The sequence below is a fragment of the Caretta caretta genome, chromosome 6 (genome assembly GCF_965140235.1).
Source record: "Caretta caretta isolate rCarCar2 chromosome 6, rCarCar1.hap1, whole genome shotgun sequence".
In the NCBI taxonomy this organism is placed as follows: Eukaryota; Metazoa; Chordata; order Testudines; family Cheloniidae; genus Caretta; species Caretta caretta.
The window spans coordinates 84,749,310-84,768,003 of record NC_134211.1 but is presented as its reverse complement, the minus strand read 5'-3'; the positions used below and the strand labels follow the sequence as shown (position 1 = coordinate 84,768,003).

Genomic DNA, 18,694 nt, shown 5'->3' with positions numbered 1-18,694 from the left:
CACCTCCAAAGGGCCCGTTTGAAACTCCAGAGCAGCGTAATACACAGCCTACCAGCAGGAGGAACAGCCCACCTTAAGAGGCAGGACTCTATGCTCCCTCCCACCCCGGGAATAGAGAGGGAGGCGTGGGGATTTTTGTGCACCTGCGCACTGAGAGGGCAGAGCGGCCATATGAGTCCTCCCTGAAAAGGGCGAGGATTGTACGCGTGCGGGCTGGACACGCAAGCTAGTATCTGCGCATGCGGAGGGAGAGGCGTTTTCAAGGGCTAGGACGCGGTGGGGAAAACGCCTCCTTTCCGACAGGAGAGAGAGCTAAGAAAAAGGGAGGAGCCTTCTTCCACACATGCGCAGTGAGAGGCGGCTTCATTACTGTTTCCATCCTGAGACGGGAGAAGGGCCGCCCTCTCCCTACACATGTGCATTATGAAGCACGGGTAGTGCTGGGAGGCGGGGCTCTCGGTCTTCCTTGCACAGGCGCAGGATATTCGAGCCCGGCGCGTCGCGCACGGCTCTAGCGTAGGGCGGCCGGGGTCAGGCGGGCGATGGATTTCGTCGGGGCGCGGAGCGCGGTGCTGGCTGTGCTGAGGGGCGCGCGCGCAGGCGACCGGTCCCGCCTGCTGCACTGGATGCGAACGACCAGTAAGCGATGCATTCGCCGGCCGCGGCACCTGTCCGTCCTCGGCGAGCCTCAGGCACCGCGTGGGGGCAGGGCTTTCCCTGGGAGTTGGAGGCGCTGCGCGTGCCGCGCCCGTTGGGCTCGGGGATTTGTCAACGGGCGGCTCCTCCCTTGCGCGCGCGGCTCCTCCCCTGGGTCGGCTCAGCGCGGCGGTCGGAAGGTGTCGCCCCTGACTAGCGCGTGCCCCTCACTTTTAAGTATCGACTGAAGTAGGGCTCGCTTAGATAGCGGAAACTCCGGTGTTGGCCGCCTGCAGCGTTCGACTGCCGCACCCGGGGCCCCCAAAATCGTAAGATTGGCTTAAAAATTGAGACTTAAAAAAGAAGTAGGGATCTTCGTTGTGGTGGGGTTTCTGAGCCTTTAGGGTGCACTAGGGTCATGTGTTCAAGCTTTTCTCTGAAGTTCCGAGGGCTAAAAGCTTCCTTTGTAAAGCCAGTGTTGCTTGGTTGGCTAGGGTTATCCATGTGGTGGACTTAATGACTTTTCAAAGTCCTTTCCAGCTCAACATTTATACTAGTCTGTGAAAGCTGAAATCACCCCCAATCTCTTGCTTCCAGCAGCTGGGGCTCTAAGAAAATACCCTATCACAAGAATTAGTAACATTGAATTTGCACTGGTGTCATTTACAAATTTTAGGTTTTGTCTAAGGGCAGGAGATGCACCTGTTCAACTTAAATGGGGTTAAAATCCATTTTAGTGAAAAGGCTGTGTTAATGCTTTTATTGCAATTTAAACTGTAAACATACAAGCAATGATAAACAATAGTGAAACTGATTTAAATTGCTTTGTGTAAAGAGAAATACAAAATATAATCTAATGAGAAAAGTGTAAGAATTTTCAAAATCCAATTTACTTAGGAAACTATATCCCTTTTGATTATTAAGAAAAACATTTATAAGTACAGCAGGGTCCTGTTCAATGATTGAGGTTCCTAGGTATTATGCGAATACGAGTAACTGTTTTTGAAGTTGATAGTATTTTTCTAAGACACTACACAGAGAAATACCTTGATAAGTAAGGAGGGACAACATGCAGTTTGAGGATTATGTCCTCTCCCATTCATTCATGGGCTCATATTTACACTGCCATTACATGAGTCCCACCTTTTCCATTGTCTGGATTTGGCAGATTTGATACTATAAGAAGAGACTGTTGAGTGATGGCTCTTTTCTATGTCTGTCTGACTCTCATTACCATAGTATCAGAGTGCCTCAGTTTTCAATGTATTTATCCCCACAAGATCCATGTGAAATAAAGTACTTTTATCCACATTTCACTTTTTTTTTGGAGGGGGGGAGAAGAGGAGGAGGAAACTGAGGCATGGAGATTAAGTGATTTGCCCAGTGTTACACAGGAAGGCTGGTACAGAGTAGGATCTTGGGACTCAGTATATAGCACCCTTATTATTGGGCCAGCTAGTTTTGAGCTGTGTATATGCCATTTCTAAAAAGACTTTGAAAAGTTAGTCTTTTTTATGTTTAGTTTCTTATGAATTGTTCACAATCTTTGAGACAGTTGAAAATGTAGAGTGTGAATTTAGGTAATGCACTGAAGCCATAGCCTCATGGATAGTACTGTGCTGAATAAAGTACAGTCCCAGCCCCTTGTCTGCTTCTCCTCTCCCACCCACTAGAGCCATAACCCTGCTCCTGGCACTAGCTCAGTGGGGGAGGTTGGGGGGGGGCAGGAGGGTGTGGACAGGTGTAATGGTGGGGATGCAGCCCTCAAAAGTTTGGGGACCACTTCATTAGGCAGATTATATTTTGCTCACACATTACAGATTAGGAGGAGACCAAACAGATCAAATTTTAATGTAGTCTTTAAGCATAAGGTTTAATGTTTATTCCAAAAATCATTAGCTTACATGGGAGCCAGGTTTGTATAATTTTTGGTGGTGCCCAGAACGGGTCCAAGCAGAGCCATCCTGTCCATAGGACAGACTGTGGCAACTGCCTCAGGCCCTGTGCTTTGGGGGGGCCCCCACGCTTCAGGGCGACACAGGGTCCAGGTTGACCTGGAAGGTTAGTGCGGGGCCTGGTGCTGGCAGCAGTGAGCAACCCAGCCTGCCCTGCTCCACCGCGCCCCACCAGCTCCTGGTGGAAGCCAGAAAGAGGCGGTGTGGGGGGCTTGGGGAAATGGGCAGAGCAGGAGTGAGGCAGGGCAGGGCAGGCTGGGGTCACATTGCTTGCTGCTGCCAGCACCAGGTCCCCTGCTAACCCTCCAGACTGCCCTAGATCCCACATCCCCCTGAAGCGTGGGGCACCCCAAAGCGCAGGGCCTAGGGCAGTTGCCCCTGTCCATCCTATGGACGGGACAGCTCAGATTAAATATAAACCCAAACATTCGTGGAGCTGGGCCCACATTCCTGCATATTGGTGGAGCATAGGCACTGTGGGCCCATATAACTCACCACCTATGTTAAATTATTTTGGGTTCTTATCCATATATGTCCAATCCTGTTTTGCATCTTAAATTTTTGGCCTCAACGCACTGAAGTAGGTTTCACATTTAATGATGCATTGTGTGATTAAAAACTAAACACTGGCTCTTACTCTTTGTTTTCCTGTCACTTATCTGGTTTCTGATTCATGATAATATTTTGCTTCTCGCCTCATGACTACTTAGTTTCTTTAGTATTTTTTTGTGAAGGACCTATGAAAAATTTTTGAAGTCTAAATGAACAGTCATCCCATTCTTTTGTCTATAATGCTGATACCTTCATAAAATTCTAATAGGTTAGTGAGACATGATTTTCCCTTGCACAAACAATGCTGATTAAATGCTATCGTGGTCTCCCAGAGGTTTATTGTAATTTTACCTATTGTTTCAATCAATTTACCAGGTATATATGCAAAGTTTACTGGTCTGGTTCCTTGGATCACCTCTAGAGCCTTTTTAAAATGTACACGTGTTTAGTACTGTTAATGAGACAGCATATTTTTGCTAACAATTTCTGCACTTAAAATAATGAATCTGTCAAGTAGTTCAGGCCCCAGATTTGAACTACTTTATAATTGTTACAGTCTGGTAGGCTGTGCTCATAATTTAATGTACTCTATTGCGGTTTTTAAAAAGCTCCAGTAATTGGAGAAAGTCCAGAGGAGATCAACAAAAGTGATTAGTCTAGAAAACATGATCTACAAGGAAAGATCTAAGAAATTTGGTTTGTTTAGTCTGGAGAAGACAACAAGGGGGTCACGGTAACAGTCTACACGTACATAAAAGATTGTAAAAAGGGAGGGGATAAATTGTTGTTCTTAACCACTGAGAATAGGACAAGTATTAATAGGCTTAAATTGCAACAAGGGAGATTTAGACAGTAGGAAAAACTTCCTAACTAAGGGTAGTTAAGTACTGGAACAAATTACCTAAGGAGGTTGTGGACTCTCCATGACTGGCAGATATGAACACATTAGACAAGCACCTGTCAGGGATGGTCTAAACAATTCTTTAGTCCTGCCTCAGTGCAGGGGACTGGACTAGATGACCTATCAGAGTCCTTGCCAGTTGTATAGGTCTATGATTTGTGGACCAAGCCAAAACTAACATGGCAACAGTTTTGTAATTGCAATACAATATTTGAGTTTACATGTAGAAGATCAAATGCCAGGATAGACTGGATGCACTGGTAATACAAGATTGAATAACTAAAGTAACCGGTTGGAGAACAATATAATTGGGTGTTCTCATTAGGTCTGTGCAGGAATCCTCCCTATTCTAAGATTCTCACTGTTATTACAAGTTGAAATAGTTTTGCCTTTCAGAAATGGCAGCCTCATGCCATGAGAACATAGCCCTTACATTTGCTAACTTCCTAACTATATGTATTCTTCTTTGGGAATACCTTCTTTGTGAATAGTATCAAGACTGCTGCATAGTATCTAATTATGTAGGAGTTAAAAATACACTTTTGGCTACTGTACTTCGCAGTTTTGAAAGATTGCAAGTGAATATTGCATCAGCGCTAGGCAATAAAGAGAAAGGAAACCATCTGTGTTCTTAGCTCTATAATGAGATCAACTGAGACTTCATGGTCTAGAACAGTGGTTCTCAAGCTTCCCCCCCAACCACTTGAAAATTGCTGAGGGTCTCAGCAGACCACTTATTTTTCCAAATGTTGTTTGTAGCTTTAGTTAATTATTGTAAAGCACTTTGGATAAAAGTGCTATATATAAAAATAATGTTTTTTCTACAAATAAAAGCACACAACTTATATTTTAATATCAGTAATCTTACTTTTCTAATGTAATGGATGTGCTCTTTCCCCTGCTGCAGAAGCCCCCCGAGCAGGGGCTGGGAAGGGTGTCTCTCCCCGACAGCCACAGCCCTGGAGCTGGGGAAAGTTACCTCTTTCTCCAGCCACCGCAGCCCTGCACATCCTAAATCCCCCCCCCCCCCCCCCCCCCCACTGCCTGTAGTGCGGCATGTACTTACCACTGCCACACCTCTTCTGGTTACCTCAGGAATTGGCTGTTCCAGCTCCAGAGTGCCTTCTGCTGGCTGGTGTTTCTCCTGTTGTCACTATGTGTCTTACCACTGGCATCAGAGTAGGCCCCGCATCCCCCTTGGCCCACAGCACCTCTTCTCTGGGGTACTGCCCCACAGTAGTGCCCCCAGGAAATCCCAGTCCCCTCATCCCATCCCACCTCACCTCAGTGACCCACTACCAGTCTTCATCTAGCCCCATCCCTCAAGGGCAAACCACAGTCTGAAGTGGCCACTCATCGGCAAGGGGTTGGACCAGCTGCCTCTTCCTTCCCTGGCTGCTTCCCCACAGCCCCAGTACCTCCTCAGGCCTTGGAAGCAAAGCCTCAGCCAGGGAGTTCACCAGGCTGGAGCACCTCCTGCCCTTTCCCAGCACTGCTCTGTCCAAGGTACCCCCTTCTGCTTGCAGGCAGGCAGCCAGTCTTTCTCTCTCCAAGGCTGGAGAGAAACTGGCAGCCTTCTGCCCCTACAGCCCTTTTATAGGGCCCACCCTAGCCTTGATTGGCTGCCTCCCAGGCTTCTCTGATTAGCTCTCAGCCCCAGCCCACTCCAAGGGCTGGCTTCTAACCCCTTTTGAGCTGGATTGGGGGGACCACCCTGCTACATAGCCCCTCCCACCTACCCCCTATTCCCCTCAAGGCCACCACCTCACTTTAGAGGTGTGTCATCTCCAAGGTCCAGGCATCTAATTGGGGTGCCCCTTCGTTCTCTCGTGTCTAGTCGCTCAGGTGTGCACCTTAGAGGGAGCTATCTGTGGACCACCTGAATGGAGCTTGCGGACCACTTGTGGTCCATGGACCACAGTTTGGGACCTTCTGGTTTAGAATATCCAGAGAGTCGCAAGAGAAATATAGTAACTTTAAATGCACAGAAGAGGGTCGTGGGGAGGTGCGGAGCCTACAGGACATAACCTCCTGTCACTGTAATCAAAGGTTAATATTCTTTCCAGATTCCGTGACATCAGCAATGATGCTGGTGTTTAAACAAGGAAGTAGACAAAAGTATCAATATTTGCTCATCTTTAATCTGATTGTATGAGGTACATTCTTTTTAGTTAGGGGGAACATGCAGAAGTTTTAGGCATACATTTTTGAGTTTCTTATCATTACCCAGCTAATGGTGATAGTCACTCTCATCAGATTGGTAGTCAGAAGAAACATACATACAACTCTCACCCTACAAATAACTTCACTTTTTTCCCTGTAGCATGACCTGGGGTTATTTTGGATGGCTGCCATTTCCTTCTCTCGCACCAAGCTTGTCAAGAGGCAGTTGGCAAATGGAGGAAGATTATTCTACTGGCTTATTCACCTAAAGAATTGAGTAGAGATTAAGTTGAGGCACTTGCTCAGCAGGGCTGTTCTCCTGAGCCCCCTCCTGCAGGTGTTGTCCAAAATACTGGGAGAGAGTCTGAACTAGTGGAGGAAGATGGGGCTTAAAATCACTATACTCTGTCCCCAGAACTAGGGCCTCTGCTCAGCATTCTTGGTGACTCCTCACCTCATAGAGCTGCTCTGAGCAACAATTGTGGCAGTGGTGAGGGAAGGCAGAGCCTACTATGTTCTTCTTGCAAAATTCCTCTGTTCTAGGTACTTATGCCACATCCATTCCTGTAATATCTGAGCACTCCCATAACCACTAAGATTGGGACAGGACAAAGTATCGCAAGGAGTCAGTACTGAGATGCCTGGTTAACACTGACTACATCTCTAGAATTGGGGTTGTCCCACTCAAGGAAAAGCAGTATCATGGGAGATGCTGAAAAGTTGTCTAGTCTCCACAATCATGCACTGAATTTAAAGCCCAGTATTTCTAGGATGCAGAGGAGGGAGCAGAGGAACGATGATGTGAAAAAAGAAAAGAACCAAATAATAGTGGGAAACCAATTTGAATGTATACGGTGAAAAAGAGATCATTTCAACCAAGGGGGAGTAAAATAAACAGGGAAAATGACATCTTCTGAGACACAAGTTTTTCCCTTTCTTTTCTGTACTCCTACCAGAGTCCTATTTCTGTTCCCATCAAGATGTTGCATTGCAACAATTACACTTCCAGCTGAGGAGGGCTGGGCATGGTTCCAACATCATCAGCAGAGCAATTTAAGGCTCACATCCTCATTACAACCCCAGGGCTGAGTGTGTTTGCGTCTCATGACAGCTTGAGATAAAGACCTGAGCAGGTGGATCCTCCTGCAGTAACATGTTGCATCACTACTAAGACAGCTTGATGATTTTTTTTTTTTACTTAAAACAATTTATTAAGATTTTTTTACTTTTATGAAAATGATAAATATGCACAATGTTATCTGGCACATCAGTTAAAAGTAATTTGAGATCTTTACAGCATAGCAAAAACCTAGTAACTTTTATCTTCTCTAGAATAAAGGCCATATCTGAACAACTAAAAACTCAAATAGAAAACTTTTAAACAGTTCCTTGGTTTAACAGTTTCCATGAGTAATCTTCCTTAGTAATTATGGTAACATAAATCAATGTCTTGAACCTATTTTTCTCCTCTGCCCTTATACAGAATAAAATAAGTGATACTTTTTTCAGTTCTTACAAATTACAGAAGTTCCAAGTCTTTTCACATAATGATAGAAATAGTCTACTGTCTTCAGGCAGCTGCTTAGCAACACTGCTTTCGCTCTTTCGCAACCAGCTTCCTCATCCCACGCATTACAGTGTAATGTAAGTCATTTTCGGGTAGAGGTTACAGCTTTTCCTTTGAATTACAGTCAGTTTTAGATCTTGAAGAAATGAAACATTAACTGTCAGAAATAGCAACAAGAAGCTTTGGTAATTTTTTTTTATTTTAATTTTTTTTTATTTAAATACTGGGAAAGCCGAGTCCCAGAAATTTTGCCCAAGGAAACTTGGACAAAACCTAAAGGCTAATTAAAGCCAATTTGGGAGCCCCCTGCAAAGATTCCGTTAAATTGAGGTGCAGAGTTCAGTGTGTGTGGGGGTGTGTGTGTGTGTAAGTTGAAAGAGGCTACTTGTAATATGCCCAGGTTGTGTTAAAAGGGGGAGACATCCTGGTTTACCAGGGGCTCAGATTATCCCTGCCATCTCTCTGTCAACCTGATGCATCTCTTACTGCACAGAACTGGAGCATGAGCAGTAAATGAATTTGCATTGCTGATGTATTGTAGTGTGAGAACCCCAGCACTGCTAGTAGCAGATCTGGTGCTGGAACTCTAAAAGTGTGGTGTAAACTGTAGAAGAGTATTAACTTTGGCCTTGAACATGCGCCTGGATTTCCCGAAGCCATTAGTGATGGCGCCCTGTCCAGATAGAAGTTTGAGAGCATTGTGTAAACTGACCCTCCAAACTTCTACTATTATAGAAGTGTCCTGGGATATATTAATGTTTATACAGAGAAGGTGTGGCCTCAGGTTGAAAGACTCATGCTTTTAAAAAAACTCTCTCATACAGTAAACTCTGGTGTACTTCATTTAACTTCAGGAGGCGGGAAGGATGAGTTGACTCTATCAGAATTGTCTCTGTGACTTCAGGAAGTCCACATTTCAAATCTGAAACTAGAGTCATTAAGTCACCTTTCTTCTTGGCAACTAAAAACCTTTTTTGTTGTATTTTGATCTTTTAAAACAGATGGAACAAGTCTATTTGGGGATTCTTACTAATCAGTCATACAGTGATAAGTAGTGCCCTACCAAATTCACAACCATGAAAAACGTGTCATGGACTGTGAAATCTGGTCTCCCACCGTGAAATCTGTTTTTTTGTGTGGTTTTACCATATATTATTACAGATTTCATGGGGGAGACCAGTGTTTCTCAAATTGGGGGTCCTGACCGAAAGGGGAGTTGCAGGGGGGTTGCAGTATTGCCACTTCTTACTTCTGTGCTGCCTTCAGAGTTGGGTGGCCGGAGAGCGGTGGCTGTTGGCCAGGTGCTCAGCTCTGAAGGCAGCGCCCCAACAGCAGTTGCGTAGAAGTAAGGATGGCGATACCATACCATGCTGCCCTTACTTCTGCGCTGCTGCCTTCAGAGCTGGGTGGCCGGAGAGTGGCGGCTGCTGACTGAGGGCCGCAGGCAGCAGCGCAGAAGTAAGGGTGGCAATACTATACCATGCCATCTTTACTTATTCGCTGCTGCTGGCGGCCGTTCTGCTTTCAGAGCTGGGATTCCGGCCAGCAGCTGCCGCTTTCCAGCTGCCCAGCTATGAAGGCAGTGCTGCAGCCAGCAGCAGCACAGAAGTAAGGGTAGCAATACCACAACCTCCTCCCCCCCTGCAATAACTTTGCAACCCCCTTCCCACCCTCCCCGCACAATTCCTTTTTGGGTCAAGATCCCTACAATTACAATAGCCTGAAATTTCAGATCTAAATAGCTGAAATCATTCAATTTATTATTTTTTAAATCCTGTGACCAAGAAATTGACAAAAATGGACTGTGAATTTGGTATGGCCCTACTGATAAGGCTGTAAAAATCCCCTTATCCATATATGTTGTTCCTATACTGTCAAATAGTTTAAAATAGATATAGTATGATTTTACATTTACCCTTGTCCCAGGGCTAAATGCTGAATATTGTAATACATTAGAAATTAAACTTTTAAAAAAATAAGTAACTTAGTGAGAAAATAGCAGTTTTATAAACTTTACCATCTGTATATTTTCATTTAAGTCTCAGATCTATATCAAAATCCCCTACAGTGGTAAACTGATCTGAGAACGCTAAATCATCCAGTAATTAATGCATAATTGTATAGTACACACCAATTACTGAACCCATCATAAAACCTCTACCAGGGATAAGTAAAAATGCAGTTAACTTTGAATTTAAAATTTCCTTGCCCACTGACTTGCACTGGGTGCAAATTAGCAAAGTAATTTTAAAAACAGTAAATGACATAGGATCTAACCCTGTGACATGGGAGCTGAGGGCACGATGTGGCCTGCAGATTAGATATGTAGCAGGCAGTGTGGGAAGAATATATGATGGCATTAAGGTAAACAGTTCATAAAGGAGAGACTGTGTTAGCAAAATACACTGCCTGTGGAGACTAGAAAATTTTTTCGCGGTGCTCATACAGTTAGCCCCATTCAGCCCAGCTCCTTCAATTATGGACCAGAGACTCTTCCATTCCCAGACCTCGGTAGTTATATTTATTAAGTGATGACTTCCACAAGGTTAGGAAGTGTGGAGTATATGTAAGGGGCGGGTGTTGGTGGGGCAGGATTCCTTAATAGGAAGATACCTTTTCTTTTCCTCTCATCTATAACAAAACTAAGGTGGAACTGGAAATCTTCAAGAGGTTCTAATTAAAGCCTCATGATGAGTAAAGAGCAAGAATGAAGAAAGATGCACGTGAGTGCTAAGAGATCATAAGTACTATTACAGAATAGAAGAAGAATTACATCTGTAAATCTGTATTGTGCTTCTTATCCAGAGCTTAAGGAATATGATTTATGCAAACAGAGTAGTGTTTGAGTAGAGATCAAGTAGTGTCACTGAGCAGAAGCCAGATTGACAGGTTAGATCATCATTAAGATGGTGGATACATTGTGAATCTTTTTCATTATTTTAAATATTGTTTGATAAATTGAGATGGGATGTTATGATCGGTTCTGATGTATCGTCAGTTTTAGGATAAGAATCTGAGGAATCACCAGTTTTAGGAAGTGGCATTAATTACCTTTTACAATTTTCCACTGGGAAAATGAAACTATAGAGGAAAAGGTTGATGTAAGAACAAGGACTGGGAATAAGCAGTTAGTCATCAATGAAAACTAGGTCATATGATTTTGGTAAATGTACGGAGCAATTATACAACATACAAGTAACTTGGTTCAAAATTGAACTGTGGAGCTTCTGTCAGCTCAGTCAAAGAGATGTAAATTTAAACAACACCAAAGTGGATTTGCTTTAAATCACTAGTCAGGAAGACTCTATTTAATCATGGATTTCTACATAAAAGTGCATTCTTGTTGGTTGTTGTAACCTTAATACATATTCTTCACAACTCAGCAATAAAAGAGACCCAGTTTGGGTCTCATCTACAGCCTGCTGCCATTATCGGTTTTCCCTTCTAGTGAGAGAATGGTATGGTAGATCTCAAATCAATGAAGGCTACCCTCAGAAAGACCCTAAGACTTCTGGAATATGCTGCTCAAACAGTTTCACTTTTGTTTCTACTGCCTGTCCCTTCCTTCTCACATTTAACTCCAGACTTCTCCTTGTCCAGATCTATTCTGTCTCCAACAATCTTCTATTCATTGAACTTTTTGAAACTTTGCACTTTTAGAGAGAGGTAAGGGATTGACTCTGTGTACACAAATTTGCAGAGGGACAATAGGGTTGAGGTCTGTTGTTTCTCACCTCTATATATTTATTTATTTAAAAACATTTTTGCTGTTAACAAGCATGTTACTGTGTTTCTGGAGACACAAATCCACAGTTTGAGAACTGCAAACTAAGCATCTCTGATGGTATCTTCTAGACTGAGCACTGAGTCCCATTGGGTAGATAGAAAGATTAACCTAAATAATCTATACAGAAGCCCCTAGAACCCCATCAAATTGGGTCCCTAATCCATGAACTATTGGAATTCATTTACAAAACTTTTCTTAAACATTACATGAATATATTGTCTCATACTATAGAATTAGAATTTATAATCCCTATTCTATGATGAGATATCTTTGAGCTAGAATGTATCTTAATTAAAACTATCTTTAGATAATTTTTTTCCTTAAAAAGCATTTTACAAAAAAATTCTGATTTAAATAAAAAAATTCCAATTTTTTTTATTTTTTTTTTAAATCATTGATTTTTATCCACCCTGAACAACACACCAAAAAGAGCTAAAGTACTAATTAAATAAATCTGACTTCTGTTGGAAAAAAGTACCAGGAATACGATGGTAATCTTAATGGAGATATTTGCAGGGGAAAATGGTATTAGGAATGACCAGATTATTCATCCTGAGGTCGTATCTAAAATCTTACTGGTAACATGGGGGAAATTAATTTTTGTGAGAGATGCAGCCTTATCTTCAGCTTGTACATCCAGTATCACCAAATTATATTCGAAGTTTAAATTAGCTTTGCATAATTAAGACTAACAAATGTTAGTCTTTGCAAAGCAAATTTGCTTTTTCCTCTGTGATCTTGAATTTGTATCAAAAAAGCCCAGTTGTCTTTGCTCTTAGATTGCCTCTTTATTAAGTCCTTTCCTTTCAGTGTGCTATGCAACCTCCTGTTGTAATTTAGAGGCTACATAATGTTTTCCAAAGGAGGCTGGATAGCCATCTGTTTTGGATGGTTTAGACCAGAGGTGGGCAAACTACGGCTTGTGGTGCACATCCTGCCCATAGGACCGTCCTGCCCGGCCCTTGAGCTCCCCACCGGGGAGGCTAGTCCACTGTCCCCTCTCCCCTACAGCTACGCCGCTGCACGAGCAGCGCTCTGGTTGGTGGGGCTGCGTGCTCCTGCAGGCAGCATGGCATCGTGTCTGGCTCCGGCTGGGCGGTGTGGCTTCCAGACAAGCTGCTCTGAGTGGCATAGTAAGGGGGTCAGGGAGTCCCGGGGGGCAGTCAGGGGACAGGAGCAGGGGGCGGTTGGATAGGTGTGGGAGTCCCAGGGGGCCTGTCATGGGGCGGTTGGATAGGGCGGAGGTTCTATGAAGGCTGTCGGGGACGGGGAACAGGGTGGGTTGGAAAGACGTGGGAGTCCTGAGGGGCCTGTCGGGGCGGGGGTGTGGATAGGGGACAGGGGGGTTGGATAGGGACCGAGAGGTCTCGAGAGGGGGTAGTCGGGGACAAGGAGCAGGGGGGGTTGGATGGGTCAGTGGTTCTGAGGGGGGCAGTCAGGGGGTGGGAAGTGGGAGGGGTTGGATGGGGGGCGGGGCCAGGCTGTTTGGGGAGGCATAGCCTTCCCTACCCTGCCCTCCATACAGTTTTGCAACCCCCGTGTGGCACTCGGGCCAAAAAGTTTACCCACCCCTGGTTTAGCCACAACAAATCCTACACCTTGGTAGGGGGTTAAACTAGATAACCCTTGCAGTCCTTTCTAACCCTGGGATTCTGTAATGCTTCTGTACAGTCAGATTTTTGGTAATGCCAAAATGTTTAGACATGATACAGTCAGTGGTGCTATCCATCCAGTGTGAGGCTTCTGATGTTTACATAGCTAATTTTAAATCTGCTACGTTAAGGCTGAGTTGTGGCAGGGTGTTAATTTTTTTCCAAGGTGTTGATTAAATTATAAATGCACAGTGAGCAGGTCCTGCAGAACCAGTTTTGGAGTGGAATACAGACAGTAATATTCCTTCCAGCAAAAAACACAACTGATTGAGATTCATCTTAAACTAATTCATAAACTATGTGCAATTTCTTCCTGGTTTGTTTTTAAAATGTTATTAACTCTGTGAAGATACATACTAGGGCTTGGATTATGTATTGTACATTCCCATCATTTAGTACCAGTAACAGGCCCAGTTACGGTGGCACAAGAACAGTACCTATGTATTGAGGTTCTTTTTGATTTCTTGTTTGGAGATACCTGGAGAGATAGGCATCAAGGAATAGCCTATGTAGTATAACCCTACCAAGGGTGGAGTAGATATAGGCTTCCCAGGGTGAGGTGGAAGTGTACATTTTAATATTGGACACCTAGATGCTGCACTCAGTGGTGATTTAGAAATACATGGATATGTAAGGGTTCGTGCATTTGACTTATTGAAGTAGGTGTTACTATTTCTTTCTCGGTTATGAAATAGGTAACCTCTCAAATTCTGATTTTAGTAATGGATTGAACATGCACATGCAGAATACTGTGCAAGAGCTGCTTAAAATAAGCTGCCATTTTGTGACCTCCCACAAAGGTAATGTGTTCATTCATTTTTTTCTTTGCCCTGCAGTGTTTGTGTTCCTAACAGAAAATGCATCACCATTTGGCGATGAGCACTTTTAGCTGATTATCTGCTTTTTAGAATTTGGGTTTCAGCAGTTTGTCATATGGGATTCATAAAGCTTAGGATGGTCTTCTGGCTTTGGGTTATATTAAAGTGCCGAATTCACACTCAGTACCTTCAAGGAATGATCTCGTCATGTTAGATCATTATAGTTTCTATTACAGTAGCTTTTAGAGGCCCCTTTATAGGGGATACAGTACAGACACATAGTAAGAGACAGTTCCTGCCTTAAGGAGCTTACAATCTAAATAGACAATGGAAAGAGTGGGAGGGGATACAGAAGCACGGAGGGGTGAAGTGACTTGCCCAAGGTCACCCACTGAGTCAATGGCAGAGCTAGAAATAGAATCCAGATCTTCTAAATCTCAGGTTAGTATCCTCTCTACTGGACTACACTGCCTCAGCAGGGACTTTTGTAGATTCCAGATTAGTGAAAACATATCTTTTCTCTTAGTCGTTGACAGGAATGGATTCTGAGATGTGCCTAGCAACACTGGGGAAAGTTATTTCATGGCCTTAAGGTGTTCCTGTGTGAGCATTTATTTTATTTTTCCCCCTCACTTTAGACAGGTGGAGGCTAATCTCTGCCTTTGTCAGCTGTGTCAGATGAAAATGGACAGCAAAATCTATCCATTCACCAGTTGGTTGTTTTTTTAAAAATACTAAAAAAGAAATAAAAAATGAACCATTTTAAATTTGCTGGTTTGACTAATGTAAATGATCTAGGAAATCGTTAAATATTGTTGATTTGAAGATTTATTTGATCTTAATTATGTTCCGGATAGCATAAGACATTTAGGGAAGTTGTTAGTGTTTATTTTATTGTTCTGTTAGTAGTTATTTTAAAGAGCATCCATGATTTTTTTTTCTCTCCCTTTCTTGTGTTTGATGTTTGTTTGTTTGTTCTTGTTTCTGAAGAATGTGATTCTCTGATGATACTGTATATTTGATATATGGTCATAGTTTTATTGGAGACAAGGTGGGTGAGGTAGTATCTTTTTTTGGACCAACTTCTGTTAGAGAGAGAGAGAGACAGGCTGTTGAGCTTACACAGAGCTGCTCTTCAGGTTTTGGTAAACTCAGAAAAATTAAGAGAATATGAGGAGGGGAAGAGTCAGAGATTTCCCATATTCTGGTTTTGGGGAAGTAGGGTATCCCTCCTGTCCTCCCCCCTCTTCAAAAGTTCCATATTACAATAACCATTTCTCTGCTCAAGAACATAAGAATGGCCTTATTGGGTCAGACCAAAGGTCCATCTAGCCCAGTATCCTGTCTTCCGACAGTGGCCAGTGCCAGGTGCCCCAGAGGGAATGAACAGAACAGGTAATAGTCATTGCCAGCTTCTGGCAAACAGAGGCTAGGGACACCACCATTCCTGCCCATCCTGGCTAATAGCCATTGATGGACCTATCCTCCATGAATTTATCTAGTTCTTTTTGAACCCTGTTATGGTCTTGGCCTTCACAACATCCTCTGGCAAGGAGTTCCACAGGTTGACTGTGCATTGTGTGAAGAAATACTTCCTTTTATTTGTTTTAAACCTGTTGCCTGTTCATTTCATTTGGTGACCCCCAGTTCTTGTGTTATGAGAAGTAGTAAACAACACTTTCTTATCTACTTTTCTGCACCAGTCATGATTTTATAGACCTCAATCATATCTCCCCTTAGCCGTCTCTTTTCCAAGCTGAAAAGTCCCAGTCTTATTAATCTCTCCTTATACGGAAGCCGTTCCATACCCCTAATAATTTTTGTTGCCCTTTTCTGAACCTTTTCCAATTCCAATATATCTTTTTTGAGATGGGGCCACCACATCTGCACACAGTATTCAAGATGTGGGCGTACCGTGGATTTATATAGAGGCAACATGATATTTTCTGTCCTATTATCTATCCCTTTCTTAATGATTCCTAGCATTCTGTTAACTTTTTTGACTGCTTCTGTACATCGAGTGGATGTTTTCAGAGAACTATCCACAGTGACTCCAAGATCTCTTTCTTGAGTGGTAACAGCTAATTTAGATCCCATCATTTTATATGTATAGTTGGGAGCATGCTTTCCAATGTGCATTACTTTGCATTTATCAACATTAAATTTCATCTGCCATTTTGTTGCCCAGTGACCCAGTTTTGAGAGATCCTTTTGTAGCTCTTCGCAGTCTGCCTGAGAGTTAACTATCTTGAGTAGTTTTGTATCATCTGCAAATTTTGCCACCTCACTGTTTACCCCTTTTTCTAGATAATTTATGAATATGTTGAATAGGACTGGACCCAGTACAGGTCCTGGGGGACACCACTATTTACTTCTCTCCATTCTGAAAACGGACCATTTATATCTAGATATGTTTCCTATCTTTTAATCAGTTACCAGTCCATGAGAGCACCTTCCCTCTTATCCTGTGGCAGCTTACTTTGCTCAAGAGCCTTTGGTGAGGGACCTTGTCAAAGGCTTTCTGAAAATCTAAGTACACTATATCCACTGGATCCTCTTGGTCCACATGCTTGTTGACCCCCTCAAAGAATTCTAGTAGATTGATGAGGCATGATTTCCCTTTACTAAAACCTTGATTCTTCCTCAACAAATTATGTTCATCTATATATCTGACAATATTGTTCTTTATTACAGTTTCAACCAGTTTGCCCACTACTGAAGTCAGGCTTACAGGCCTGTAATTGCCGGGATCATCTCTGGAGCCCTTTTTAAAAATTGGTGTCACATTAGCTATCCTCCAGTTATCTGGTACAGAAGCTGATTTAAATGATAGGTTACAGACTACAGTTAGTAGTTCTGCAGTTTCACATTTGAGTTCCTTCAGAACTCTTGGGTGAATACCGTCTGGTCCTGGTGACTTATTGCTGTTTAATTTATCAGTTTGTTCCAAAACCTCCTCTAAAGATACCTCAATCTGGGACAGTTCCTCAGATCTGTTACCTAAAAAGAATGGCTCAGGTTTGGGAATCTCCCTCACATCCTCAGCTGTGAAGACCGATGCAAAGAATTCACTTAGTTTCTCCACAATGGCCTTATCGTCCTTGAGTGCTCCTTCAGCGCCTCGATCGTCCAGTGGCCCCAAGGAGGCAGGATGTACAATATCCTCAGGAGCCATTCGCCATTCCTGTTGGCCAGAATAGGGTCACTTGAGCAGTGCAGGAACTGATCACTTTCTCAACAATACTCCTAGCCCTGGGATCGCAGGATCTGAATTCATATGTTGTTAGAGATGCAGTAAAGCCACGCTTACACATTTTAACAAAATGGAGAATTTGATACTCTTAACAGTCAGTGTAGCAGCTGGATGAACTCTATTACATAGTAACAATATTGTTTAAAAGCACAAGCCAGATGTTGGAGATTATTGCCCACAACAATCAGTCAATACAAAATACAGCTGCTAAGATAATCTTTCTTGCCCATTGTTCTGACCATGTCACCCCTTTTTCTAATTCCCTCTGCTCAGCTTCCTCCATTTCATCAGGTTCAAACTTCTTGTCTTCACTGCTAAGGCTCTTCACAACTCTCTGCCTCCCTCATCTGTTCTTATCTCTTACCAGGTTGCCCTACACCCTGTCTGCTTCACTGATGATGCCAGCCTTAAACACGTGTTTGTCCACTTCTCCTGCAAATGTCTCTGAACAATCTTCTGTGGTGTCCTATATGCATGGAACTTCCTTCCTGAACTGATCAATAAATCCACTGTTCTCCTTCCTCAAGACCCACTTCTTCTGTGATGCCTGTGAATAATTTCCAAACCAGTGTTGGATGGTGGGAGACATATGAGATTTTATGACAGTGGAAGACATATGAGATTTTATTTATTGGGTTAAAAATAAAAAGCTAAATCTGGAGCCACTGAGTTGTGCATACTATCTGTGTAATTTGCAACACTTAATGTTGCTACTGTTAACCCCAGCTCTTCCTATCTATTCTACTGTTTGTTCACACTGTGCATCATGTTTCAAATTAGATTGCAAGCTCTTTGGGACATAGATCATGTCTTTGTACAATGGCTAACACAGTAGGGCTGCAATCCCAATCGGGGCCTTTGGGCATTACCACAATACAAGTAATAATTAATAACCTATATAAATCTTAGATAGAGGCCATCTGGCCTAAAGGCCTAGTAGTAATGTTCTGCAGCATAATAAGAGAGATCTGGGATCGGCTCTTGGTCTCAGTTTTGGGAAGTGCTGTGGAAGCAACATTCAGAGCTCTTTGTATGGAGAGAAAGCTAATCTCTTACACTAATTAATAGTGACTCCTTTATTTAAACCATGTTTGCTGAAGCAATTTTAAACATGACTCAAAACCACTTCAAGGCTAAAATTGTAGTTTAGTTGGCCTTTGGCTGTCTTTACCCTAGACTTAAAATTGTCCGTTGTTGTTGGTATGGTACAGCTCCACCAGTGATAGAAACAGTGGGAGCACTAGTGTGGATCAGCCCCACAAGCCTGGCATTTTTAACCACTATGTCTTCTAGACTTGCTGTGAACAGTGGCTGCAGTTGACAGCCTGTCTGTACTAGCGCTTCCACCAGTGGTAGTAATGGAATTTTTTTATTATTTAGTTTTATTAAAGAAAAGCCTAGAAGCCCCAA

General features: G+C 43.1%; 1 protein-coding gene across 1 annotated transcript in view; it reads left to right on the top strand.

Moving 5' to 3' along the window:
- Window positions 1-543: 543 nt before the first annotated feature.
- The window catches only part of LOC125638490 (uncharacterized), a 37,410-nt gene continuing 19,259 nt past the window's right edge, over window positions 544-18,694 (top strand). The window contains exons 1-2 of the mRNA XM_048854336.2: window positions 544-639; window positions 13,934-14,013. Of these exons, the coding sequence (XP_048710293.2) occupies window positions 13,947-14,013 (67 nt within the window). The 5' untranslated portion in view covers window positions 544-639; window positions 13,934-13,946. The remainder of the gene's footprint in view (window positions 640-13,933; window positions 14,014-18,694) is intronic.